This window comes from Vigna umbellata, chromosome 5 (assembly GCF_029865625.1).
Source record: "Vigna umbellata cultivar VRB3 chromosome 5, Vumbellata_1.0, whole genome shotgun sequence".
Classification (NCBI taxonomy): domain Eukaryota; kingdom Viridiplantae; phylum Streptophyta; class Magnoliopsida; order Fabales; family Fabaceae; genus Vigna; species Vigna umbellata.
This window is the reverse complement of record NC_142169.1, coordinates 54,678,564-54,705,564: the sequence shown is the minus strand read 5'-3', so window position 1 is coordinate 54,705,564 and position 27,001 is coordinate 54,678,564. Positions and strand designations below refer to the sequence as shown.

Below are 27,001 nucleotides of genomic sequence, written 5' to 3'. Positions count from 1 at the left end.
TAGGAGATTGGGGATGTATTATTGGATTGAATGTACTGAATTTGAGGGATTTGTTTGTGCTTTGATCCGTTTTTTTTGTGCAGATGAAAGAAAATCTTGAGATTAGATGAAGATCACGAGTTGGTATCTTGATGTTGGGTATCTATTGGTATTGAAAGTGGTTGAGAATGAACTTGATGCATTGTGTAGGATGGGTAGGATGGGGCGTGAAATTGAACCTAAATGGGTATGATGAAAGTCACCCGTCGCGAACTCTTCGAACCTGCAAGTAAATCCTTCATCGCCAGTCTTCCATCAACATCTGCATCTTCTTCAATATAGAGCAAACAACCCCTACCCCTCAAAATATTTTTTTTACACGTCATTTAACCTCAGAAAGCCAACATTTCACATAAAATAGACACGTCGTACTGTTCAGTCCATGTTGTCAGTTACACCGTTAAAAAATTAACGTTGTGACAAAAAAGGATTTATTTGGACACTTTTTTCACAAGTTGGGACCACATTGAACTTTTTAAAAAACGTAGGACGGACTTGAACATTGCCCCCCTAAAGAGGTATTATGCCTTTTTTTAAAAAGCATGTGTTAGCTTAATTTATTGTATTTGTTTGAAAATATTTTATGATTACAAATGTTATTTTTATGATTATAATGACATTTTAATATATGTTTGTTTAAAAATATAAGTGTATGTTTGTGTGCTGACTTAAAGAATAGTGATGAAGGATAATTATGTGTAGTTGTAACAGAGGTTAATTTCGTCTAAACTTTTGAACAGAGGGTTGGAAAGTAATATTTGTATACTTTGTGGAGATATTTTTGAAGAGAGTGGTGGAAAGGTACACTTGCGTATTTTATTGGAAAGTTCTCAAGAAGAGTAATGAGAAGTGACACCTATATATTTCATTGGAAAAACTCTCGATAATGGAAAATGGATCCTATTTGTAAGGCTTCAGGGAAGTAGGAAGAATGTCTTATTTGTAAGGCATGAGGAGAGCATGAAAGATGGTTACTCTAGTGGTGAGTGACTATTAATTTGTCTCTTAGAGTTACAAATCAATTCTTGACATTAAGATCATTGGTGATTGTATTGTTTTTGCGGTAATGACATGTTTTGTGAAATAATCGGTGTAATTGTATGACGTTGTGAGACATCATGACTATGCAATATTTTGGTGAGTGGTTATATTATGATTTTTGTGTTTTCTAATTATGACATTTTGATGTTTGTATGTTAGTTCACCTTAATATTGTTTTTGTATGATTGTGATGATCGTACTTTTATATAGGGGTAAATGATAAAGAAAATGGAGATGAAGATGCACAAGGGTTAAGAGATGTTGGGGTTTTAATGGAAAGAATTTTATGTTGGACTATTTTTTTAAAATAATGTATTAGAGATATTTGAATTCTATTTATAATTGGTTTGTTTGATGAAATACATTTTTAAATTTTATTTTTAATTTTGAGATTAAATAAAGATTTAATATTTTTACATAGCTAAGTTTTGATTATTGTACTATATGATCGTCTGGTTAATAGTTGATTGGGTGGTCAACGTTGACACATTTGGATGTAGCTTTTGGAAACCAGACAACCACTAATAATAATCACCGACAACCGGTAGTTTTCATAATAATGGTCAAACTTACAAATTAAGTATGTTTGCAAGTTAAGTATGTTTATCAACTCTTAGGTCGTGACTGGGCCGATGTTAATTAAAAATCCATTATGAAACTTTGATGTAAGTGATTGCATTTATTACACTATCGTGAATTAACTTTACTTACTAGACAATCATCTACCGACTTAAGCATCAGAGTATCTTTTTGCAGATAACCTCACTGCACGATCTAAATGAGTAAAGGAGCGAAGACTTGGATTGCAAGGCAATTTGGAGTTTAAACTAAAGCATAAGGTACAAGACAATTGACCTCGACCCCACTAACGAAACTTTTTGGAACCCCCCATGGGGCCCGAGAATTCTAAAAGTAACAACCTAATGGTGACCACAAGAAATGTGAGCGACGCGGTGCAAGGAGGACAAGAGAATCACCAGGATCCGATGGAGACGATTCAAGTTTTGCAACAGCAGATGTTGGAGATGCAAAAGAGGCATGGAGAGGAGTTAACGACCTTGAGAGCCGAGCATGCAACCACTAGGCAAAAGTTGACCGCCCAACATTCCATCTTGGGAAAACTAGTCGACCTGTTTCGACTAAGCCAAGAGGAGACCATACCAAAACCATGCAGGAGGAAAGCACGAGAACAAGTAAGGACCATAACTTCGTGCAGACAACGAACATGGCTGACCTATTGTCATTCGTTCCTGCTATCATGTAGACGCATATTCTCGAAGAGTTGGTCTCACAACTTTCAACATGTACGACAAATCGTTTGATCAAATGAACACCCCAAGATGTTCATCAACGAATGACCTTTCACACCGCCAACAATGCGATATGGTGTAGGACTTTCTCCCTATCCCTTCAAGGAGAAGCCTTGACATGGTTTAATTCCCTATCACCCAACTCAGTGGAGAACTTCAACAACATCCACACACTATTCAATCATCAATTCGCAGCAAGCCAGGTGCTGAACCTAACAACATTGGCTTTGATGAACCTGAAGCAGGAGAAGGAGGAGTCCCTACGAGCTTTTATGAGCCGATATAGTTAGACCATGCAACTAGTTAAGGATTTACATCTTGACTTTGCCTTACAACATGTTGTGACGATTTTGAAGCCCAGGCCATTCGCCGATAACTTGTGTTGCAAGCCACCTAAGTCCATGGAAGAATTGAGGGAGAGCGGTTGAGGACATGAGGGTGGAAGATACACAGGAGTTCCGCCAGAAGTAACAAGAGGCTACTAAGAGTGAAAAGAAGTAAGGGAAGAAACTGAGTGGTGACCATGAGAAACCAGACAAGCACCCTAAGGATCTTTCACGAGGCTTACGTTTTCATTAGTACACACCGCTCAGCGCACCATGGGCGAAGATCTTGGAAGAAACTTTGAGTGCAAACCTGATCCTCGCTCTCAAGAGGAGGTCAACCCCTCAAGGAGCTGATGATAATAAGTCTATACCAGAAGAACATGAGTCACAACATTGAGGAATGTATGACTGCCTGGTCAACAATTGACTTTGGAACATTTGGAGGTAGCTCCCAAAAACCGAACAACCACTAATAATAATCACCGATCGATCGATAATTCCCCTAATAATGGTCAAACTTACAAATTAAGTATGTTTACAGGTAAAGTATGTTTATCAATTCTTAGAGCGTGATTAGGATTATGTTACTTAAAAGTCAATTTCAAAACCTATAAATACATGTTTAGGGTAATAAGATAGGCGATTACATTTAATGTACTCTCAAGAATTAACTCTACTTACCGTCATCTAGTGACTTAAATATCCTGATATCTTTTGTAGGTGACCCACTGCATTATCTAAAAGAGTAAACGAGCCAAGACTTAAATTACAAGACACTTTAGAGTTTGAACTAACAGGATACAAGACAGTTGTCGACCTCATTATCAAAATAATTATAATTTAAATATTTCAGTAAAATCTTAATGATTTGTGTAAACAATAGATTTTTTTTATTGATAATCATATTTAACTAAATAGTAGGTCTCGTAAAACATTTTATTTTTGTTTTACTACAATAAAAAAATTTATTTGTTAGTTTTAGTTAAATTTTGTTAGTAATTGAGATAAGAAGTAACGTTAACTTTTCTATATTATTATCTCAACTATTAAATATAAATAAAATTAACCTCATTAAAGTTGTATAGCATGACTAATTTTTGTCACACTAAAATATGTGAATCTTTGTTTTATGAAGCATTTACCTTAGGTTTCTAATTTAAAAGTAACTTTATTTTATTTTATTAAAATACACGTGCCGCTCCCGTCTGCTCCAAAGGCACTGTCTCTTCTTCCACAGCTACTGTGCCAGCCTTCCACCACCGCGCGAGCGTCCCACCGTGCCACCACGCCGGCTTCCTACCGTGAAACCACCACCACTCCTCACCGCCTCACTACCTCCTATCATACAATCAACTCCTACCGCGCCGCCACCTTCGACCTCGCCATCACCTCCACAGCGACACCAAATCCCACCGCGCCAAGCGTCGACTACAGCGCTAGATTAATTTTCGATAAGAAACGGTCATATCTCCGCCGCCATTGCCTTTGAACATTCGTCTGTGAGGTACGCTTGGAAACGAACACCTAAAGGATTCAAAACGCGATTTTTAGCTGTAGCTGACAATTACTTTTTTCTTCCTCATGACTGGTCGGTTCAGCATTGACAATAATGGAATCGATAGTGAAAAAATTTCGGTCAAAATTCATCAAAGTTAGGGAAGAGATAAATAGATGGGACGAACTTCAATCTTGCTTAATTTCACAGTTTAGGAACGCTTCCCATATTGTCGATAGGTTACAGGTTATTTGAATTGCCTTATACTTTTACTGTATACTTTTATTTTATTTTTTTCTACCCTATTTATTAATGATTTGTCCTTGATACTGCCAATGTTGTAGTTGCTTCAAAATTCCAACAATCATGGTGTTCTAAATTGTGTCAGTGGCATGAGAGGTGCTCTTTTGGAGAAGCAAATTGAATCGCTCAGCAACATTTTGGTTTCCATGAGAAAGACTTTGTGAGTTTCTATTGATATTTAGTTATATATAAAACTGATGAGTATTTTAATTTAATTTTATGGCTAATGCAATCTTGTTTTCTGTTTGGAATTGTTCCCTATTTTTTTGTAATGACATAAGTACCAAAATGTTGGTTAAGAGTGTTTCGGATAAGTTTCTCCTTATACATTAATAAGAGGAAAGTTTAAAAGGAAAAATGAAATAAAATTTCCTATAGGCCAACATTTTCTTATGCAGATAAGTTAAAACAAATTCTTTTAGCGTATGGAATATTTCATTTTATTTCCCTTTTTTTTATTTTCTTTTCCTTGAAGTTATATGGAAAAAATCATCCAAACCAAACAGGACCTAATTTCTTCTAGCCACAATGCACAAACCACAACTCTTTGATGAGTGTTTTCAAAGATTAAATGTGGTTTTGTGCTTCATGCAGAATGACCAAAATGTTTTCACTAAATTACGTTTGTGTGTTTAGTTAGGTCGTTTTCAACATTGAGGTGCACTTGTGTGGCAGCTTTTTAAATATTTTTTACTTTTGCCCAAACGTTTCTTGGAGAACGGCTTTTGAAATGAGCTCCAGTCTCTTTTACTAGCAGCTGTTGACATGGATTGATTATATCATTGTATCAAGTTTAACTAGAGAAGGCTGTGTCATGTATACAAGTTACATATGATATCTTTTATATGAGTCAACCATAGAGATTAGTCCAATGCATAGTGGTTATTTTTCACGATGTTGATGAAATGGTAATTGTCTTTGTTTTATCCTTCTTTGAGTCTTTAGGTGTACGTGATGAAAATAAGAAATTATTAAGTGTTTTTGGTTCAGCTTTTATGATAAAGGTTATGAACATTGATGATCTGTAGGGGATGGTTTGTTTGTTTTTGTGACTAAATTTTAATTTGAATTTTCAGGGAAGAGTTTCGTTGTATTGCCTTATCTCTTGACAAAATTCACCGAGACAGTAGACAACTAGTGAATGGCGGTTCTTCTCAACTGAATAAGAAACAATTGCAGCAACAAGTTGGCATGAAACCTAGTGTTATTTATTGCCTTGATAGCCTGATGTTAATACATGAGATATACAACTCTGAGTAAGGAACAACTTTTTCTTAATGTATATTATGTGCTTCTTGACAAGCCAGAAATGCAGTAACTTAAACTTAAATTTTAATATAGCAAATTCAAAGATTGGCAGGAAGTGTAATGAACATGGCAACATTTGAATTGCATTCCATTTATGAAGTTTGTTGTTTTTCTTTTTTCAACGTTATTACTTTGGTTTAACTCCCTTTCAAGAGAAAAGTCAAACATTGATTTGTAATGTATATTGAGCATAGTATGACCTTAATGAAGAAGAAATGAAAGTCGAAGGAAAAGAAAAAATAGAAAAAAACTAAAGGCCTCAACTACCTAAGTTAGATCTATTTCAGTTAGAATGATGTCTTCTAAATTGCCAAATGAAACACATCGCTTATATAAAGAATTCAGTAGGAGTTTTCCAACCTGTTGGTAGCATAAGTTGGTTGAAGGGACTGACATGGTAGGAAGAATTTTTAACTGAAAAGAAAGGGAGTGGAGCTCAAAGTGTGACTTTGTACTCTTTGCATGGGGATAGTTGTTGACCTATGTTGCATGGGCTTGGACATTAAGTACATTGATATATGTTGCCAGTTTTATGGAATTTTGTTTGAGAAAAAGTGAGTTGGGTTACTAGATAAACACCCACCGACCTGGTAGAGTTTGAAATTCCTCATCAACTAAATTATAATATATAATTAGGTACAAACTTCTATAAATTGATTTTATTAGGTTAAGTTAAGTTTAAAATATACTTTCTTCCAAAACTATCATCAACTGCATCCTCTCTCAAGATGTTATGATGATGAAATGCAACCTTTTCCATTTAAAGGCTTTGTGCAGAAATGCTTTTTCCCTTCGTTTCTACTTTTGATAACACCATGTTGATTGAGTAAAAAAAATATTTACTAGTTTTTTTTTTCTTTTGTAATAGGTATTTATTAAAATCATCAGTGATCTCTGCCCTATCCGAAATGGCTTTAAAACCCAGGTATGAAAATACCAATGCTACTGTTTAGCCATTCAAATGTCATGATTGTGTATCTGTGTGACTGTGTGTCCATGCCCACACATGCACTTGTGTATATTTTGTTGCTTTGACGATATATTTGTGACTGTGTGGGAAAATAAATGAGATGATGCTGTAAGCCTGTAACCTTTAGAAGCAGCCTCGAGAGCATGTAAAAGAATTTTGTTATCCCATTCAAATCAGGTCGTCTTTTTTCAGTCAAACTTTAAACAAAAGCACTCTCAATGACTTAGTTAACTTAGTATATTCAGAAAATTCACAAAGGCATCACTATTTCTCCTCCATGAAAAGATGAGTCGTCAGTGAAGTGAATATGTTAAACCTCAACTTCTTTTAAGCCAACTTTGATACCTTTAATGAGCTCTCTACTAAGTTACAGAATTACAAGTAGAAAACATTTTCAGTACCTAGCTCCTTATTTTCTAATTTACCTAAACCATGATATAGTTTTGTTGTTATTCATAGTCATAAAACTACAAGGAAATCTACATTCTGCATTTAGCATCGGAATCTTTCTATCAAGGAAAGCAAAGGCAACGATGCAAACTAGTGATATGTTTCTGCTCTTGCATCCAATTCTATATACATTGAGATAGCTACATTCATCATTTACTTTATTCATGAAAAAACTTGCTTTCATTTTCCAATGCCTGTACTTATGATGTCCAATGTTTTATTCTGTACTTTGCATTTACTGCATTGCAGTGTCAGTGATCTCGTTGCACTTCAGCAACTCTTGGTTGATCAACCCAATATCCAAACTGAGGAAGGTAGGCGAGTATTATCTGTGAGGTAGTAGAAGTGATGTTTTGGGCATTAACAATACAAAATGTATATGCATGTCAGCACCATTAATTTCATGTAATGCTTATGATAATAGTTTGGAATGCTTCATTTTGAATTAGACCTCCGTATGCTTTTGGGGCCTCCTATATGATCCTTAGATCACTGTTGGAGCATAGTTAATTTTTTTTTTTTTATATTTGATTTCACAATTTCGCTGTTGTTAACGAATAGAATCTACTATTATACCGTTTCACTCTGGATTGCTTTATATAGACATTGTAAGATGTCAAATTTGATTCAACTGTTCTAAAGTAAATTGGAGTTCGTTAAATTTCTGAGACTTGGGAAACCATAACTTGCCCTGCAAGTATAATTGCTGAGTCGAATAAAGCTGTTGATTACATGAAAACAATGGCTTTGGTTTGGAAAAGCTTTTACTACTGAAATTTTACATTGTTTTGTTTAAAGAATCTATAGAATAAAACTCTACAAGTCTGGTACCCCTCATTTTTAGGAGAACTAAATATGTTAAACTAAAGAGATGGACATTTTATTAATTTGTTCAGATGATCTAGTTTCTGGGGAGTTTATAACACATTTATTTGTGGTGGGGTGGGGTGGGGGTGTGTGAGGAAAGGAGAAGCGAGAGAATAGTACAACAAAACAATTTTAACTTTTAGGATACGTTGTCTTTGGTGTTCTCTAATGATAGGATCACAAGATAACTAAGGTGTATTTAAGAGGAATCTGAGGTACTCCTGATCTGAAAATCTGAAAGTAATCGCTTGAGATGCTAATATCTATTCGGGAGAGAGAGACCGGATACTGTCAAATTACCTAGAGTTGGTCTCTTGTTATTTTTTTTTATGCATTTCATGCGTTGTTTTAGAAACACATGTCACCTTGATGCAGGCCTGAGTTTTTCCTAAGAATATAGTACTTGGAGTTGTGCACTTTTTATTCATCTTATTCTCAGCTAACTAGGATTTAATCTGTAAGTGGCAAACACGTGATAGGATGATAGTATAGAAAAGTTTTTACACTAACCATTGCTGAGTGAAACACTTATACTAATGTCATCTTTTTGCTGTTTGACTTTTGGCCGCAGTTCAATTTGTATTTGATATGATATTTGCCGAAGAACTGAGTTGAAGAACCTCTCTACTATGGATGTTGACTATGAACCGGGTTATGCCTGAGCTTTTTATATTTTATCTTCATTTAAATATTTTTTGACAGTCATATTTTACTTCCCAATATAAACTAATACACCATTAGGATTTGGGTTAAATATCGCTTCCAAATATAAGGAAGCAAAAGGAAACAGTCTTTTTGGGGATTAAAAGAAAGTGCTTGTATATTTAGATTGACTAAAAATATATATAATCCTGAAATTCTTCTGGGGATTAAAAGAAAGTGCTTGTATATTTAGATTGACTAAAAATATATATAATCCTGAAATTCTTATATTGGATTAGGGTTTCTTTAAGAATATCTTTAGATGTATATGTTATTCAAACATTGACATTCATAATAAAATTTTTGGTTTCGCATTGCGATTTATGGGTTATCCTCTCCTATGTGTGCTTCTCTTTAGATTGGTTTCGAGTACTAAATATGTAAATTCATACTATATAAGGTTTAAACCCTTTAGTTGTCCCTATTTATGTGGGTTTTTTCCAGTTTGATCCCCTTATTAGAATCCCCAATTGAGTCCTTATAAGTGCTAATTTGAATCAATTGAGCCCATGCTGTTAAATTTAGTTAACGGAGTTAAGTTTTTTACACAGGTGGAAGATTGATGTGTCAAATTTTTAAAACGTGTCATGGTGAGAGTTGAAACGTGGCATGGTTTAGGCCTGCGTGGAATTTTGGTAAAATGTAATAATATAATATTAGGATTTCTAAAATGGGATTTAGGGTTCAATCAAATTGAATGAGATTAAAAATCTGAGAAGTGGTTGTAGATCAGACGAAGGGATGGAGATTAAGTGGTGGTAGATATGAGAAGTGGTTGTTGATCAAATCCACCCTAATTGCATTTCAGCAAATTGGGGAAAATTGTTCCTGCTTCTACGCCGCCAATGGGAGATGGTGCACTACCGCGACGTGGGTTTGGCTAACTAATGAAGGATTGCTCACCGCTGCTGATGGCGCGACATTGCTACTGGGTCGCACTAAGGAATCTATTTCTGGTTCTTTGCTTTCCTTGTAGGTTTCAAAATCTCTGGAGGAGGAAGAACATGGAAGCAGTGGCGCGATTCTGAGAAGTGGTTTCTTGTAGGGTTTGCGTCACGATCTATGGAGAAGAAGTTATTGGTGGTTACAACACTTCTGGCTTTTCTGGATCTGCAAGTGAAGGTAGCGCGATGTAGGCTGATGCGATTATGGGTTGTGCGACGGTGATGGAGGAGAAGACTCGCAATTTCAGGGAGAGTGGCGGTTTGGTTTTTTTTTTGTGTTTTCTGGATTTTGGGAATTACAGGTGAAAGAAGGAGATCGCGCGAGGAGATTCACGGTGGTGCTCTGGATGCTGTTTGGGTTTTTCTGGGTTGGGTTTTTATTGGGAATATCAGCAAAGTCTAAGTCTATTAGATTCTTCTCAAATATCAATCTCCTTTCTTCTTCTGACAATAAGATTCTCCAACCGCGTGTTCCTTTCCAGCTCTAAATTTCCCAGATCCATGAGGTTCTTTTGGTCATCCTCTGTCCATTTAATGACAAATTTACTTTCATCTTCTTTGCCACCTGTAGCTTCTTCCTCCTCTTTTATGAACCCTAAATCTCATTTCAAAAATTCATATTATTAAAATTTAAAAAGTTGCTAAATTCCACGTATTCAACTCTCAGTATGCCACGTTTTAAAAATTTGACACATCAATGTTCCACCTGTGCAAAAACTTAACCCTGTTAACTAAATTTAACGGCAGGGGCTCAATTGATTCAAATGAACACTTATAAAGACTCAATGAGATTCTAATAAGAAGGAGATCAAATTGGGAAAAACCCACATAAATAGGGACAACTAAAGAGTTTAAACCTATATATAGACTCTTATCTGAAAAATTATGCTTTTCCACCTGAAATAACTAAATTTTAAGTTAAGTTTCTCTAATTTCTGTTGTTGTCTATTTTGGGTTATTCTAAGTTTGAAATGCTCAATTGTTAGTCAGTTAAACATCATTTAAATATTCCTTCTTGTTTATAAAAAGTTGTCAAAATAATTTGGAAAACTCAAATTAGTATATTTCAAAATTAGAAAGATTAAAAAAGTAGAAATAATATATTTCAAAATTTGGAAAAATGAACTCGGAAAATTTTAGAAGATTAAAACATGATAATCCTTGTTGTTTATTATGACAAAATTACATTCTGCATGAAGTTTTGCATGCATTATCCATGGAACAAAGCAAGTTTTTTGTTCAATGATGCAAAATAAGCTAAAAGTATAGAAGAGTTTAAAAGTCATTCTAAAACGTTCTTCTCCAGCAACTGGTTTTGCTGTGTAGCAGTGTCTCTAGATCAGATGGAAAATTAAGGGATAACTTCAGGAGTCTAATTCATCTACATTACTGATGATTATTTTAGTATCTCATCTTATTCATTAGTATGATGTGATGATAAAACAAATTGTTATTGGATACTTGGGAAAATGTATTAACAAGAAAGTAAATCCTGATATAGTGAATTTCAGTTTGAATCACTTACCTAACTTCTGCCATGGTTAAATTTTCACCTTGTGATTGGGATCCCAACAATTTAAAAAATTGAAATATTTGAAATTAGAAATACTTTTAATTATTTTTTTATAATTTTCTTAATATTTTGAATATAATAATTAAAATATCTTACGTTTTTTTATTTTCTTATTTAAATAAAATAATTAAAATTATTTTTTATGAAAAAATTTTAATTTTAAAAGTATGTATTTTAAAATTAAAATTTACAAAACAGTAGTTAAATTTAAATATTAAAATAATACTTAGCAATTTATCTTTTAATAGGTAGATGTATATGTATATAGAAAGTAGAAGTGTCAATTTAGTCCAACTCACATGGTTTGATTTTATGAGTCCAAGTTAAGAAACTCACATAAGAAAACTTACATGGCTAAAAAAATAACAAAAGTTGAAATGGTAACTTTAAGTCAAAGGTCGAAATAAGTCAATTTAAATTGAATATTTAGATGAGATGGTCTAAGTTAAAGGTTGAGTTAAGTCAATTGGATCAAAGAATCAAGTCGAGCCAAGTTGATATTGACTAAAGGTCGAGCCAAGTCATCGAGTTGAAGAATTGATTTAAACCACCTCAAGTCGAAGGCTAGCCAAGTAGATCGGGTCGAAGAATCGAGTTAAGCTAAACCAGGTTGAAAGTCGAGTTGAGTTAGATCGAGTCGAAAGTCAAGTTGAGCTAGACTGAGCTGAAAGTTGAGTTGAGTCAATCTAAGCCAAAGGTCAAACCATGTTGACCAGCCTAAAAGGCCTAAAGATCGAGTCGAGTCAGCGTGGTTGAAAGTTAAGTCAAGTCAATCTGACCGAAGGTTGAGCTGAGTTAGTCAGGTCAAAGGTAGACCCAAGTTGGTCTGACTAAAGAATCGAGTCCAATCAACTTATGCCAATGTTGAATAGGACAGAAGGTCGATGCAATTCGTCTTTGGTTGAAGGTTTATCTGAGTCGACTTAGACAAAAGTTGATATGAGTCAACCCGAGCAAATGTTCATTTAAGTCAACCGGAACAATGATTGATATGAGTTTTCCTAGGCTAAAGGTCGAGTCAAATTGTTTTGGTCTATATGTCTAATTAAGTTAATTAGACCAAATAATAGCTATGTCAAAGGTCGAGCAAAGTTTACTTAAGTCAAAAGTCAAGTCAAGTTAACTAATAAAATAGAGACTTACTTAAGAGTGGGTTGGAGTTAACCTAAGAATCATGAGTCATTAACACCTAAAGAAAGACTATCTAGTTGTTAAATTTTAATTTCTTTCTTTTTTTCTTACTTGAATTTCAAATTATATTATTTTAATTATTTGAAATACTTATTGAAATTTTAAAAGTTTTAATTTTCGCATTCAAATAACTCATTTTATTTTATTTTTTTTAGATTTACTAAATAAATAAGTTAAGCTCTTAAATTTCCTCGTGTCTTGTTAGTTTTGGAACGTAAAAGATATATTCGAAATTAATGAGAGGTGGAAAAATTTGAAAATAATACTTTTAAAAATTTATTTATCTAAAGTAATTTTTAGTTTAATCGGAAGATATGTATCCTGTTATGTGTTTGATAATGGTTGGTATAATTAGAAGGTATGCATCTTGTTGTGTGTTTGATTATGGTTGATATAATTAATATGTATGTATGTATTTTTGTTGTTATGATTGTTTTTGTAAGACCCATGAAAAATATTTACCTTAATAGTAACAATTTTATTACTAGTAGTAAATTTCTTTGTGAATGAAAAATATAATTAATAAGTTTATGTAAAAATAAAATGTGGAAAGCTAAATAAGAAATTTTGGTAGCTTAAATGGTAGAAAATTGTGGTGATTTCAAGAACATGGGTTCAAACTCTTTTCTACCTTTTTGTAAAAAAAAAATTAAAATAGTGATAGTCGATAAACTCTCCACGTTTGAAGTCATTATTGAGAGATCAAATATGTCAAGTGGTGATTAAAATATTAATATATTAAAATAATAAATAATATTAAAAAATTGTTAAATAGTAAAATTTTTGGACTATAAATAGCCATGAGAGGGGAGGTTATTCAGCACAAAGAGAGGAAGAATCAAGTGAGAAATCTTGAGAAATAGAGAAGAAAGAGTTAGGAATAAATTTTTAGTTGCAAGAAGAGTGGAGGCTTTGGAGGGTTTTCGGGGAAACAAATTCTGAGTAAAAGATTAAGTCTTGAATAGAGGTAGGGGAGCTAACCTTTCTATGCTTTTATATTATGATTTAGTATTATTTTATTACTATTCATGTCTTGAAATTCTGTGTGAATACTGTTAATGAAAAACATAGGTGCTTGTTATATATCTATCTATATTGAATTTCTGTGTTAATATTATATGTTGTTGTTTTGAATCTGTAAATAAGAAAGTTGTTAAAACTAGTTGAGGAACACTTTGGCTAAGAAAAGACTTGGTACTTAAGTTGTCCATTGTGACGCACCTCTCTTTCCTAAAAGTCTACTCGACAAGTTTTTAACTTAAATCTTGTTGAACATATACTGTTAAATTATTGTGCAATATATCTTGTTGGAATGAAAATTTTTGATGATTGTGGTAGATATGGAATTATGAATTATAATTGTGATGGTAGGATAGAGGAATCTTAAAATTCAGAGTTGGTACATCCCTGATCATAGAGCAGCCTTGGTCAAATCCAGTAAGTTGTGACTAGTCATATGCACTGGCGTTTATGGTGAGTTTGATTCGTCAAACATTTGATTCTTCTCCGGTGACCATTTATGGTGATATTTTAGTATTGTTAATTTATTTTGTGATATACTCATTTTGTATGATTTCTGTGATGATTGTATTTTATTATATTGGATTTGAATTTATGCATCTGAACATGATATGAGTATTATGGGGAGATTTTGTAATGGTATAATATGAGTTGAGGAATATGAGCATGGTATGAGTCTCGTGGAGAGATTCTGTAATGATATGTATTTTGTGTATATGTTGATGTTGAGGGTCCTGATGTTGGAGGTTATCCTGTTAATCTAATAATCATCCAGTCTCAAGTAAAGAAGGATGAATTATGTGTGAGAGGGGTAGGAGGTCCTGGTCTATGTGCCGGTTTTGGACATAGTGTTGAGGACTAACCTTGTGGATGGTATGGAGTATTTTGGAAGTGTATTTGTAAGAAGTAGAAGTCATCACAAGTGCATAACCTCCCGTGACTGCTCATCAACATATCATCCGAATGAGTGTCTATTGGGTATTGTGGAATGAGTGTCTATTGGGTATTGTGGAATGAGTGTCTATTGGGTATTGTGGAATGAGTGTCTATTGAGTATTGTGGGATGAGTGTCTATTGGGTATTGTGGGATGAGTGTCTATTGGGTATTATGGAATGAGTGTCTATTGGGTATTGTGGGATGAGTGTCTATTAGGTATTGTGGAATGAATGTATATTGAGTATTGTGGGATGAGTGTTTATGGGGTATTGTGGGATGAGTGCCTATTAGGAATTGTGGTATGATGGGATGAATATCTATGGTGCGATTGTTGTATGATGATATGAGGGTGTCTAACATAATTATTATATGATGTTTGTTGAGTGTATCAAAGTAATTATGCATGTTTTATAAATGATTCGTTGCATGTTAGCTCATCCTACTTGTTTGTGTTTGTGTATATGCGATGATCGTATAATTCGTTATACGGGAGCAGATGAAGGAATGTCGTCTGATTCAGTGCCAATGAAGAAAGAGATAAAAGAATAAATTAGAAGAATTTGAGTTATATTTATGAGTTTGTAGTTGAAATCTGAGTTTAAAACACACACACACACACACACACACATATATATATATATATATATATATATATATATATATATATATATATATATATATATATATATATATATATGAATTATCAAGTGTGAGATTATGAGATGTTACCTTAAATATGCTACAATATATCAATTATGAATTATCAAGTGTGAGATTATGTGATGTTACAGTTTTATCAGTAGCCTACCCCATATATGTTTGTGTTTGTGTGTTCGTGAGTGAAATTATCGACGATGATTGTATATTGTGTTATACCTTAATAGATGATATTGCAGATGTTCTAGAGAGACATGATAAACTCAAGAGAAGAAGAAAAAAAACCTTGATATTCAATTAAAGCTATTTTGTTTTATAAGTTAAAACAATATAATTGGAGTATTTCATTTGTTATTTTATTAGTCGAAATAATGTAACTAGATAAGATTTTTTTTTAAATACGTTTTCGCGCTATAATAAGTTTTAAATTTTTTTGAATTTTAATAACTCGTGACATCTCATAAATCAGGATGTTAGCATGAGTCATAAGTCATTGACTCAAAAAAAGTACTAATTGTAAAATTTTATTTTCTTTTTTTTACTGAATTTCAAATTATATTTTTTTAGCTATTTGAAATACTTATTAAAATTAGAAACGTTTTAATTTTCGCATCCAAATAACTAATTTTATTTATTTATTTTTTTTAGATTTACTAAATGAATAAATTACGCTGTTAAATTGCTTCATCAAAATACATTATTATGGTGTCTTTGTTAGTTTTGGAATGTAAAAGATATATTCGAAATTAATGAGGTAGAAAATTTTGGAAATAATACTTTTAAAAATTTATTTATCTAAAGTAATTGTAAGTTTAATCTCTTTGTAAATAAATGTTATGTTTTTTTTTTCTCTCGATTGATCCTGCCAAATCTTTTGCAGTTTAGATTCTTTTTAATTGATTATTATATTTGGTTGTTTTATAAACAACTTCTGTTGAGATGCTATTAAGTTAGCAGGGAAAAATAAATTTCAATAATTTGTTCATCAAACAACATCTTTGTAATTTATTAGCTGTATTTTTATAACCAATTTTCAAAATATTAAAAAAATAACATGATGATTGGCTTGATGATGACATAATAATTGATGAAGGGATTGATATGCACTAATAAGGCTTAATCAATCTTATTAAAAACTTGAAATAAGTCATTAAAGTACTGTGAATATATTTAGTGGTGATTTTGATTTTTCTTTTTCAATTTTGTTTTATTTTATTTTTCACTCTTTCACTTCTCATCACACCATCCAAATTATAACGATTTTTTTTATACAAATGATTGTATTATTTAACCTTTTTCAACAACTTTTGAACAATGGAATTTATTAAAACCCAAAACTATTAGGAGAAGAAGGTGTGAACATTAAAAAGAACATTGAACAAAGTAAATGTCATATTTTCTTCTTTTGTTTTTTATTTTCCTCTTCTTACACTTCCTTACATTTTAAACTCTCATTCTCAAATAGTTATGAAATGACTTATTTATCCTCATCTTCTTCGATATCTTTTTTCGACATCTTTTTTTTCTTGTGTACCCATCTTTTCCATTTATCACCTTCTTTTATCAATTACTTCCATCTTTCTTCTTTATTCCCTCTACAATATAATAAAAAATTAATTAATAATATTAAAACATAAAATAATAAATAATTAAATTAAATTAGGTGAATTAATGAGTCAATTCAATTGATTACAAATTTAACCCGAATCGGGATAAGTCGAATTTTAATTAGGTCAAATTAAAAATTAGTTCATAAATAAAATTTATTTTTTTCAAATTCAATCCAATCTGAATTCACGTCAGATTAATCCGAAGATTGTAACTGATAATACTATATATTATATTTCACAATATATATTTCAAATTTTTTTTATTATACATTCCGAAACTTCAAATAAAAATCTTAAACTAAGGAGTAAATTAAAATTTTGAAATGTATAAGAATGCAAGATGAAATTAAGGAGATAAAAGAAGAATCAAACAAAAAATAATAATATTTTATCTCGTTATCTAATTGAGATTTTTTACATATATTTTTAGAATTGTGCAATTTACTTAAATATCATCTGAGATATTGGATGAAAAGGAAAATATAAAACGAATATTATTTTTTATAATAATACGTCCTCTTGCTTTCTATTAGAAGATTATAAAGATCCCAAAGAACTAACAAGTTGCGGTTTCTGTTTTCGTCTTCAGTCCAAGGAAGATGAATTTCTATAGTTTTTTTCTTTGGTCTTTGATCTTAGTTGTCGGTCTCAAGTGGTGAGAGTAACTGTAAAAATGGTCAAAGTCGTATAATATCAATAATAATAATTCCTTCGTAGAAGGATAATCTAATTAAGAAAAAACTTATTATTATTTTTTTTACCTTAGTTATTTATCTATTATAATATTTTTTTATTGTACTTATTCTTTAATTAATTAAGAAGGATCCAATCATGATTTAAACTCTACTTTATGTTTAATCTCCATTTAATTATGTTAAATGTTAATTGGTTTATCGACCATGTGAGTTTTGAAGATGTATTCATGTTAATGAGAAACCAAAAAGTTGAGGTGTTAAATATCTGATTTTATATTCAGTTTAATTAGTTTTTATGCATGCAAAAATATGCAATAAGAAACTATAGTTTTTTCATTTCTCATGTACACATGTACTATTCCTAGGGATGATCTTATTGAAAGTAAAATGAAGTACTAAATTAAAACATAACTATACAAATTTTAAATTTTGTTTGGTTCACCGTAAATTTATAAATATTTTCTGTGTATAATGATCAGAAATTTTTTTCACAAAAATTACGAAAGTTAAATGAGAAAAAATATATTCAAACTTTAAGTATATTAAGATAATATTCTAAATATTAATCACTGTATTATACTTTAGAGATTATAATTCCTGTCAACTATTAAAAGAATTCTAAAACATTAATAATATATATATGTATATATATTATCTCAACTCCTAAATAATATAAAATTATTTTTCAATACTTTAGAAGTTGTAATTCCTGTCCACTATTAAAAGAATTCTAAAATATTAAGAAAAATATACTTATTTCTTTATCCCAACTTTTAAATAATATAAAATTATTTTTCAACTTCTAAACAATATAAAATGATCGAAGTGACTGACATCATTCAAATTTCTGACCTTATAACATATCTAGTGAACATACTTTACCACTATTATGTGATATACAAAAATAAGAGTTTAATTTTTTAAAACTAAAATATATGATAAATAATTTTTTTAAGTATATAAATTTTATATTTACTTATGATAAACATATTTTATTTTAATTATTAACAATTTATTTTAAAGAGTATTTAATCTAATTAAGAAACGAAAATGAAAACAAAAGGATAAAATAAATAAACCATTAATTACACTTTCTATAAGACATCATGTTGTTGAAGAATTAAAATTAATTATCAACAAGAATTAGTTTCTTAAAATATTTTTACTTAATGTGATCATTTATATATAAAATTTGTTACACTGATCTTCATCTCCAACAAAATGATATATATATATATATATATATATATATATATATATATATATATAATTTGGTAAAAATATTTAATAATTTCTTAGTTGAGAAGTTAGCATGGAATGAATCCAAATGAACCAAACCTCTTCAACAAGTCACACACAGAGTATAAAAGGCAGCACAGGATAGTCTTCCAACAGTCTTGTTTTCTGTACCTAATTCACCATCCAAACCTCTCTCTCTCTCTCAGTACCAAACATCAACAAATTCGTTCTCACAGAATCTACAGAGAAAGAGAGAAACGGTTGAGTTAAATTGAAGATGAAGATCACTGTCATGACTGTTGATGAACAAATTCTCACATTGGATGTGGATCCCCACGAATCTGTACTCATAAAAGATCCTTCTTTTTGTTTTTATCTTCATCTTTCTCTTTTCACATCACTGTTTCTCATTCCCTTTTCCTTTTGGGTAGGTGGAGAACGTCAAAGCATTGCTCGAGGTTGAGGTGAGTTTTTTTTTGTTCTTCTTCACTACCCAACACTTTCTTACCTTAAAAAAACATTTTTTTTTTTTTGGTTTTGAGAAGAGTTAACTTTGTTCCAATTTTCTTTCTTGTGAATGTTGACGAGGGTATTTGGGAAACACCGTTTTTCATTGAAATTATGGCTTGTGGGTTTTTCATTATTTGACAATCCAGAAACAAAACCCATGTGAGGTTGTGGTCGATTCATGCTTTTTTTGTACATTGGTGATGTTGGATCTTGTTTGATTTTATTTTGTGTGGCCTTTTTTTTTAATTGTTTTTGGGTGTGTTGTTTCTGTGATTGGATTTCTTATCGCCTTTGTTTGATGCTAAACTTGTGCATATGAGAAGACTAGTGTGCCTCTTCAACAACAACAGCTTCTGTTCAATGGGAAGGAGGTGAAGAATTCTGAGAAGTTGAGTGCCCTTGGTGTTAAGGATGATGATTTGCTGATGATGGTGTCAGGTGCTGCGGCCGGCTCCGCCGCTTCTAGGCATGACCTTTCAAATTTGTTAAATTGCACATGATAGAAATTTAGCATTTGAAGAACTGTGAAATTCTATGTGACTTGGCTATGATTGTGTACTCAGGTTGATTTGATAATTTGATATTTCACAGTGGTATAGTTTGTGGAATCTGACAATTTTTGTTCTGTGATAGGACAAAATGTGGGTTGTAGTCAGCTTACTCTATACTCCATCCATTTTGACTTGAGTCTAGTCATGTCTCTGCCCTAATATTTTATTCACTGATGTGTTGTTGCAAAAATGAAACTAAATTGAGTGCCATTTGTAAAAGGAAGGTTTTTATGGATAAACGAAAGTAAGAAAATGAAGTGATAATATTGCAAATGAGGTAGTGGAAGTGTGGAAGATCACTAGTGGACATAGCACTTGAAAGCAGACTTACTAGTCTCTGAGATAAGACACTATTTCTACAATTTGATGCATTTCTCTCATTTGCTCACTATTCTTGTGGTACGGATAATTAATGTGAAGATAGTAAAAAAAATGAAGAGATAAGCCATTCCATGTTTTTTAGGACCAGCAAAAGAGATAAGTTATTCCATGCAATACAATTGTTGGGTTATCAACATATGATGCATCCCGCTTGACTTTTACTGTTATATAATCTATGTCAACTGTTGTTTCATTGAAATATAATGTACCAATATCTTAAAATACGTATTGTAATAAATTTAAATTATTTCAGTGGGTCTACCAATGATTTGAGTTTGAATACCGATGGTTCCGCTGTCAACCCTGGTGCTTTCCAGCAGCACATAAGAAGAGATTCTAATTTGATGGGTCAGCTCTTTCAGGTAAGTTATGTTTTGTTTTATCACATATTAATCACATTCTTTATTTATCAAGATCTGGTGTATGTACATGATATGCCATTTTCACTCTTAAAATAATTTTTTTGAACTTTCCTGTCAATTAGCTGTTTACATGTAAATTTGTTTAACTATTTCATATTTTGGTTCTTTTCTTTTGTGATTGGCTTTATTGTAACCTTCTTTATAATGGAAAATACAGAGTGATCCAGAGTTGGCACAAGCTATTTTAGGGAATGATCTGAATAGATTGCAAGAAGTTTTGAGATTGCGTCATCGCCAAAGAGATGAATTAAAGCGTCAGAAAGAAGAAGAACTTGTAAGTAGGCTGTATGATCATTATTGTTTCTTTACATGTCAAGAGTTTAAGTTCAGTTGTCTCATGACTAGATGCGCTGCTTTAATCCTTTGTATTCATTCAATTTTATTCCCTGTGCTTTGCTGTCTCTCTGTTATAATATTTTGCTCAAAAAATTTATTTTCCTTATTTTTGGCAGGCTCTTCTTTATGCTGATCCTTTTGATGTTGAAGCACAAAAGAAGATTGAAGCTGCCATCCGCCAGGTTAGTATTTTTTTAATTAGAGATAAAACAACTCAGGTGTATGGTAGAGTGACTTTTGACGTATGCATTCACTATACCAATAGAACATCAATTTCCAATTGTGTTTGGAATTTTCCAGGCACTGCCATGTACTGTATGTTTCAATTTATTTATGCATTTGGTTTAGCTTAAATTTGGAAAAATAGTCTGTTCTTTTTCAGAAGCTGCAAAATGAAGCTATTATTGAGAGAAGTGGGGTGGACAGATTTGTGCTGAAATAAACCAATTCAATTCTACACTAACCATATGCTTGTTTCGAGAGAAGTGAGGTGGTAGACTTATAGTGGGTGAAAATAAAATAAACTGAGTATTTCCCTGGTTTTGTTTAACAATGCAACTTTGAAGGAAATAACTAATGAAGCTGGGACCTATTGGTGCCATTGTTTAATGGACATGAGACTTTCATATGGTATTGAGAAAGAAAAAAAATGTGAACAAGACCAATTTGCCCCACCTCTGCATCCCTTTTCTCCATATTTTTTTTCCTTCTTGCTTCCTGCCTTCTTTTCTATTCTTTCTTCACCTGGTTTCTCTACGACTTTACCTACACCCCTCCTCCTACCACCATATATCTTGCAACTCTTCCCTTTGAACTTCTTTCTACACCAGTGCTTGCTCCAATTGCTTCTCCACCATCTCCTCCCAACAGTGCTGATGACATCTAATACACTGCTCTTGTTTTTGTTTCTTATAGTGCTATATAATATTCAATATTTATATACATGAGAATGTTATATTTTCTTTAGGGTTAAATATGTTTTTAGTCCCTAAACTATTGGTCGTTTCTGGTTTTCGTCCCTCTTTCAAAGTAAGGTACAATTTGGTCCTCATTCTTTTCGAAACGTTTGTTTTAGTCCTCGAAAACTAAACACTGTTTAAAAATTTGGTCCTCATTTAGCAACAAATGAGGACTAAAACCAAAATTCCGAGGACTAAAACGAACGTTTCGAAAAGAATGAGGACCAAAATTGTACCTTACTTTGAAAGAGGGACGAAAACCAGAAACGGCCAATAGTTTAGGGACTAAAAACATATTTAACCCTTTTCTTTAATGTCAGAGGTTGTTTTAATACTACACACAATCATTACTACATGGAATGATATTCTATCTACTTTTGGATTTTAAATCTATGAGAAATTGATTGTCAAGATACAAGAAGAAACTGGTGGGCAGTTTTGGCTTCAGGCTGTTTTAGCCACTACACTAAACCACTATGCTATAGCAGACAGGGACTCCTCCACTCTGCTATAGCGCTAAATATAAATCCCTTGTTGCAACATGGTCATGGTGAATTGAACTTTAACACTATTCAAATGATAATCATATTGTGGATTTGTTAATCAATTTGCATTCAAGTTCATTGATTTTAGTTTTATTATATCAATACTATAGTACTCTTTCTTTTTATATAAGGTTAAACATATTTTTTTATATAATTTCTGTCTTGTGAATCTTTAACTAACCAGTTTGTTTACGATAATATCTTGGCTAAAGAATGGCATTACCTTGTCAGATCAAATTTGTGCTTGTTTATGCTTGTGTGCAGTTGCAAATATTTAGACATTCTCAGATTCTATTAGATTACCATGTTATGTGCAATCTATTACTTGTCTTGTCTGCAAAAGCATCGTTTGTAATCATTGATCTTGCATTGGGCACCCCTCTTCTTGATTAATATTATCATGTTTATTCTGTTTAATCTTACAGAAAGGGATTGATGAAAATTGGGCAGCTGCATTAGAACATAACCCCGAAGCTTTTGCTAGAGTGGTATGTATGATTTTTTTGCAGTTGTATTTTCAATGCTAGAAGCTTTTTTTGTTTATTGTAATTTCATAATAATGCTCCAGTTTTTATGGATTATTTCAGGTCATGTTGTATGTTGATATGGAGGTTAATGGTGTCCCATTGAAGGTGAGTGATTTGTGACAAGTAGTATCTTTTTTTTTTCAACTTTCGGTTCAAACTACATAGAATATAATATGTTTTCTTTTTTGCTTGTTGATTTCAATTTCAATTTTTAATTGTTATATGAAATGCAACATGCATTAATTAGATTCTCACTTGGTTTCAGGCATTTGTTGATAGTGGAGCTCAGTCTACCATTATATCAAAAAGCTGTGCTGAGCGTTGTGGGTATGAGAAATTTGTTTGACTGAAATTTGCTTCCAAGACATTTATGATACCATATAATGATTGAATTTATTAGTAACTCAACTGCTTGCCAATGAATTTACTCATACATATCTTGATAGATATGCTATTGAGGAAGTAAAGTTCATCTTACTTGCTTGTGGAGATTATACATTCTTGAATGGGATGAATATTTCCACCGATATTCATAAGTGTACATTATTTTATTTGTAAGTAAATCCCAAGTAAAAAATAGAGTTCAGATTTATTCCCTTTGGTCAGGTTTTCTTTTCAGCATAAATAAATCAGGTAGTTTGATAGGACTGATATTATAAAAGAATGGAAAAATAGAACTAGAATTTTATTTCTTTCCTTGATGCCAATCCCGTACCATTGTAGTAGGGGAAAGAGTCAAAGAATAGAAAGAACTTCAGTACTCGCAATACAACTGAGGTTTTTCTAGAGAACCCCACTCTCCACAGACCCTTTTTTTTTATTCCCCCAAAAAAGTCCCTCCTACACTCCTAGAACAGTTTATTATTGTCAGTTACAGCTGTTCAAAGACAGCGGTACTAACTACCTTACCTTTTCCTTCTCTTGTACACTATACCGAACCTATCATAGTTTAAGAAAAGGAAGGAAAACAGAAAGAGGGCAGAATTGTAAGGAATATTATGCATAATCATATATGTGTTCTGCATACAGAGTAGAAGAGCCTGAGTATGATTTTACAGTTTGATGTTAAGCTAGTGAATTATGAAACAACAACAAAAAAAAATGGCTGTAGGTGGAAGATAAGTTCCTGATTGAGTTCGAGGAAGACTAGTTTTGCTTAAATGTGGCAGTAAATGCTTAGTTGTTGAAGAGAGAAGTTTTGTAGTTATGGTTTTGCGCACTATGAGTCTCAAAAAACTATTCTTGTATACATCTTGGCCTTCCTATTTTCTGATATAATTTCAAGTTCGTATAAAATTGCATTCTTTTTGAAGGTTCATCTCCAAAATGTCTTTAGTTGTGAGCATTTGAGCTTTTCTCTCTTGCTTTGTTTTGATAGGCTATTGAAATGAATAATGATATGTTCTCATGTACTTATTCATAAGTTTCCGGATTGAAGATGTGATTTTTTTTACTGGTCATGTTTCCAGATTGCTGAGGCTTTTAGATCAGCGATACAGAGGGATTGCTCATGGAGTTGGCCAGTCAGAAATATTGGGTCGCATACATGTAGCGCCAATCAAGGTATTAACAGATCTGTGTTGCTCAAGTTATGGGTATCTTATTGCTTACTGACTGATATTGGTAGATAATGATTATATATTTTCTCTTGTTTATGTGGATATCTAATTTTGATATTAATTACATTTGGGTATTGTATTTTCTAATTAGGTAGCAAATTTAACTGAATTTTAGAGCTACTATTGTTTAGTATTATATTCTGATTCAAATTATATTGATATATTGCTGAGAAGGATTTTTGTTGTTTGTGATTTAAATTTTAGCAATGGTAGGTATCTCTTTCTGCCTTCTTTCACCATGTGGCTGTCTTGTTTAATTCATTTTAATGTGATTTTCATAAGGTTAAATGATTGGAGAAATGAGATGCAATTTTCATAAGCTTTTACAGTATTTCTTTGTCCATGTTATGTTTTACTCCAACCTTTTATCTTGTGAATGTATTTTCCTTTAGATTGGGAGTATATTTTACCCATGCTCATTCTTGGTGCTGGACTCTCCCAATATGGAGTTTCTATTTGGACTGGATATGCTCCGAAAACACCAGGTACCATTCTCAGTAGCACTCTCTGATATCATTTCCTTCAGTTGTTACTCTAAGCGGCTATTCTTATAGCTGTGGATCTTGTCTGCAGTGTATAATTGACTTGAAAGAAAGTGTTTTGCGAGTTGGTGGAGGTGAAGTTTCTGTGCCATTTTTGCAAGGTTAGTTTCCTAATGTGTTAATTTTAAAATTGACTACTGTTTATCCTCATACGGTTGCACAGTTATCTTTTAAATTCAATCCTTCATAGATTATATATAAATATATGTATTGACCATATTGGCTGTCATGTTCAGAGAAAGACATACCATCTCGGTTTTTAGATGAGGAAAAGTATGCTAAGGAAGCTTCTGGTTCTGGTGGCCATGTAAGTATACTTTTGATTATATGCTTTTCTTTAAGCAGCCAAGTTAAAACTGTAATGCTTTATTACGCTTTTAGATATCTAAGGCTGTCATTATTCTTAATCTTTTAGTAATTATGATATAATATGATGAGGGATGAAAATTCCCTCGGCTGTGTATTTTTGGCACATTTTATATATCTTCTGGTTTCTAGGCCAAGATGTTAATTAGTATACTTTTTTTTTTCCTGCAATCAAAAGGGATAAGAGCAAAAGCTGTAAACATTCATAGATAGTCATAAATTATTGTGGGCTTTCTTGACTGCTTTGTCATTTTGTTTTGATGAAGACAATGACAGTTTTTTGTGTGATGTTTCTTGTGCACTCAGATTACATCAGGGAGCAATAATCCATCAACTGGAGGCCACCCTTCTGGTTAGTTATGGAGATTTTGTAAAACTCTACAATGGGAAAAATCATTTTATACATTTAGAGCTTAAAATATGCTAAAAATTTACTTTTGTACTTGTCCGGTTTCTGGGGTTCAATTGGTTAGTTTTCGATGAAACTTTCACCCAAAGTAATCTTTTTTAAGGTTAGCAAACTCTTTACTTTTATGAAATTTGACGAGGTAGTAAAATTAAGTTCCTTTTACTTGCCATATCAAAATTCACATTTCCAAAGTAATCAATTTGCCAATGTCAATAAGATAATAATTTTATTTCTACTTATCTTTCAGGAGGAGCTTCTAGTGACAGAGCTAAGGTATGCTTTCAAGTTTGAATATTTCAGTTTTGTACTTTGCCCTTTGCTTGACTGTATGAATATGAACATGGAGGCTTTCATTCCCTTCACATGTCAGAATAAATTTCAATTAAACCCTCTAAACGGTTCCCTTTGGATTAATTAGTCATTCAATCAGTTTTTAATGATTTTTCCTCCAAACTTACCCTTTCATATACTTATCCTTATTGGTATGTACTGTATTTTTGAAAGATTAATTTAGTTAAAAAAATCTTTGGAGGACCAAGTTGAGGATTATTTTGTCTAAATTATTGTTGGTCTATTTTGTCTAAATTGCAAAATGTTTGATGTCTCTCTGATATGATTGTAGGATTCTGAATTTGAAGCCAAAGTTGCAAAGCTTGTTGAGTTGGGATTTGAAAGAAATGCAGTTGTAGAAGCTCTTCAGATATTCAATGGCAATGAGGAACAGGCTGCTGGATTTCTTTTCGGCGGCTAGAGACAACATTTGCATTGGAAATTGATTAATTTCTTACTTTAAACAATTCTTACTTACTCAATTCAATTATAATTTCTAAAATCAAAATTGTAGACTTTATGACATTTATTGTGAAATTGTTCAGAGAATGTTTCTATTTAATTGGAAAACCCTGTTATTGTCAGTTAATGTGTTACGTATAACCTTTATGTGGGTATAGATAACAAATTTTAGAATATTTTTTTTATTTCAATTTGTTTAGTTATTAAATGTTTGTTTGAATAAATAAATTAAAAAATCGGTTAATGATGTGTTTCAATAATGTAACCAAATTCTTCAAGATTTATTTAGTTAAAATTGATAATAATTGTTTTGATTAATATTAATTAAAGTTAAGTTTTTAAATCATTGATTTGAATATTTTTCA

At 32.0% G+C, this 27,001-nt stretch overlaps 2 protein-coding genes across 3 annotated transcripts; both read left to right on the top strand.

Moving 5' to 3' along the window:
- The first annotated feature begins 3,914 nt into the window (after window positions 1-3,914).
- LOC124829391 (Pentatricopeptide repeat (PPR) superfamily protein) lies at window positions 3,915-9,129 on the top strand. 2 transcript variants are annotated; one of them, XM_047302889.2, is made up of 7 exons: window positions 3,915-4,220; window positions 4,315-4,457; window positions 4,556-4,674; window positions 5,591-5,770; window positions 6,691-6,747; window positions 7,492-7,556; window positions 8,681-9,129. In XM_047302889.2, exons 2-7 carry the CDS (start codon window positions 4,326-4,328, stop codon window positions 8,722-8,724), a joined length of 597 nt encoding a protein of 198 aa, XP_047158845.1. In that variant the 5' UTR covers window positions 3,915-4,220; window positions 4,315-4,325; the 3' UTR covers window positions 8,725-9,129. The 2 variants fall into 2 exon arrangements, with proteins under 2 accessions (XP_047158845.1, XP_087971269.1); XM_088115143.1 differs by having other exon boundaries at window positions 7,492-7,578.
- Window positions 9,130-18,822: 9,693 nt separating this feature from the next.
- Window positions 18,823-26,758, top strand: DDI1 (ubiquitin family protein). The gene is made up of 16 exons (XM_047302887.2): window positions 18,823-19,020; window positions 19,109-19,141; window positions 19,511-19,653; window positions 20,373-20,481; window positions 20,699-20,815; window positions 20,994-21,059; window positions 22,807-22,869; window positions 22,969-23,013; window positions 23,174-23,235; window positions 24,378-24,471; window positions 24,920-25,012; window positions 25,101-25,170; window positions 25,306-25,376; window positions 25,742-25,787; window positions 26,092-26,117; window positions 26,467-26,758. Exons 1-16 carry the CDS (start codon window positions 18,955-18,957, stop codon window positions 26,593-26,595), a joined length of 1,233 nt encoding a protein of 410 aa, XP_047158843.1. The 5' UTR covers window positions 18,823-18,954; the 3' UTR covers window positions 26,596-26,758.
- Window positions 26,759-27,001: the final 243 nt, after the last annotated feature.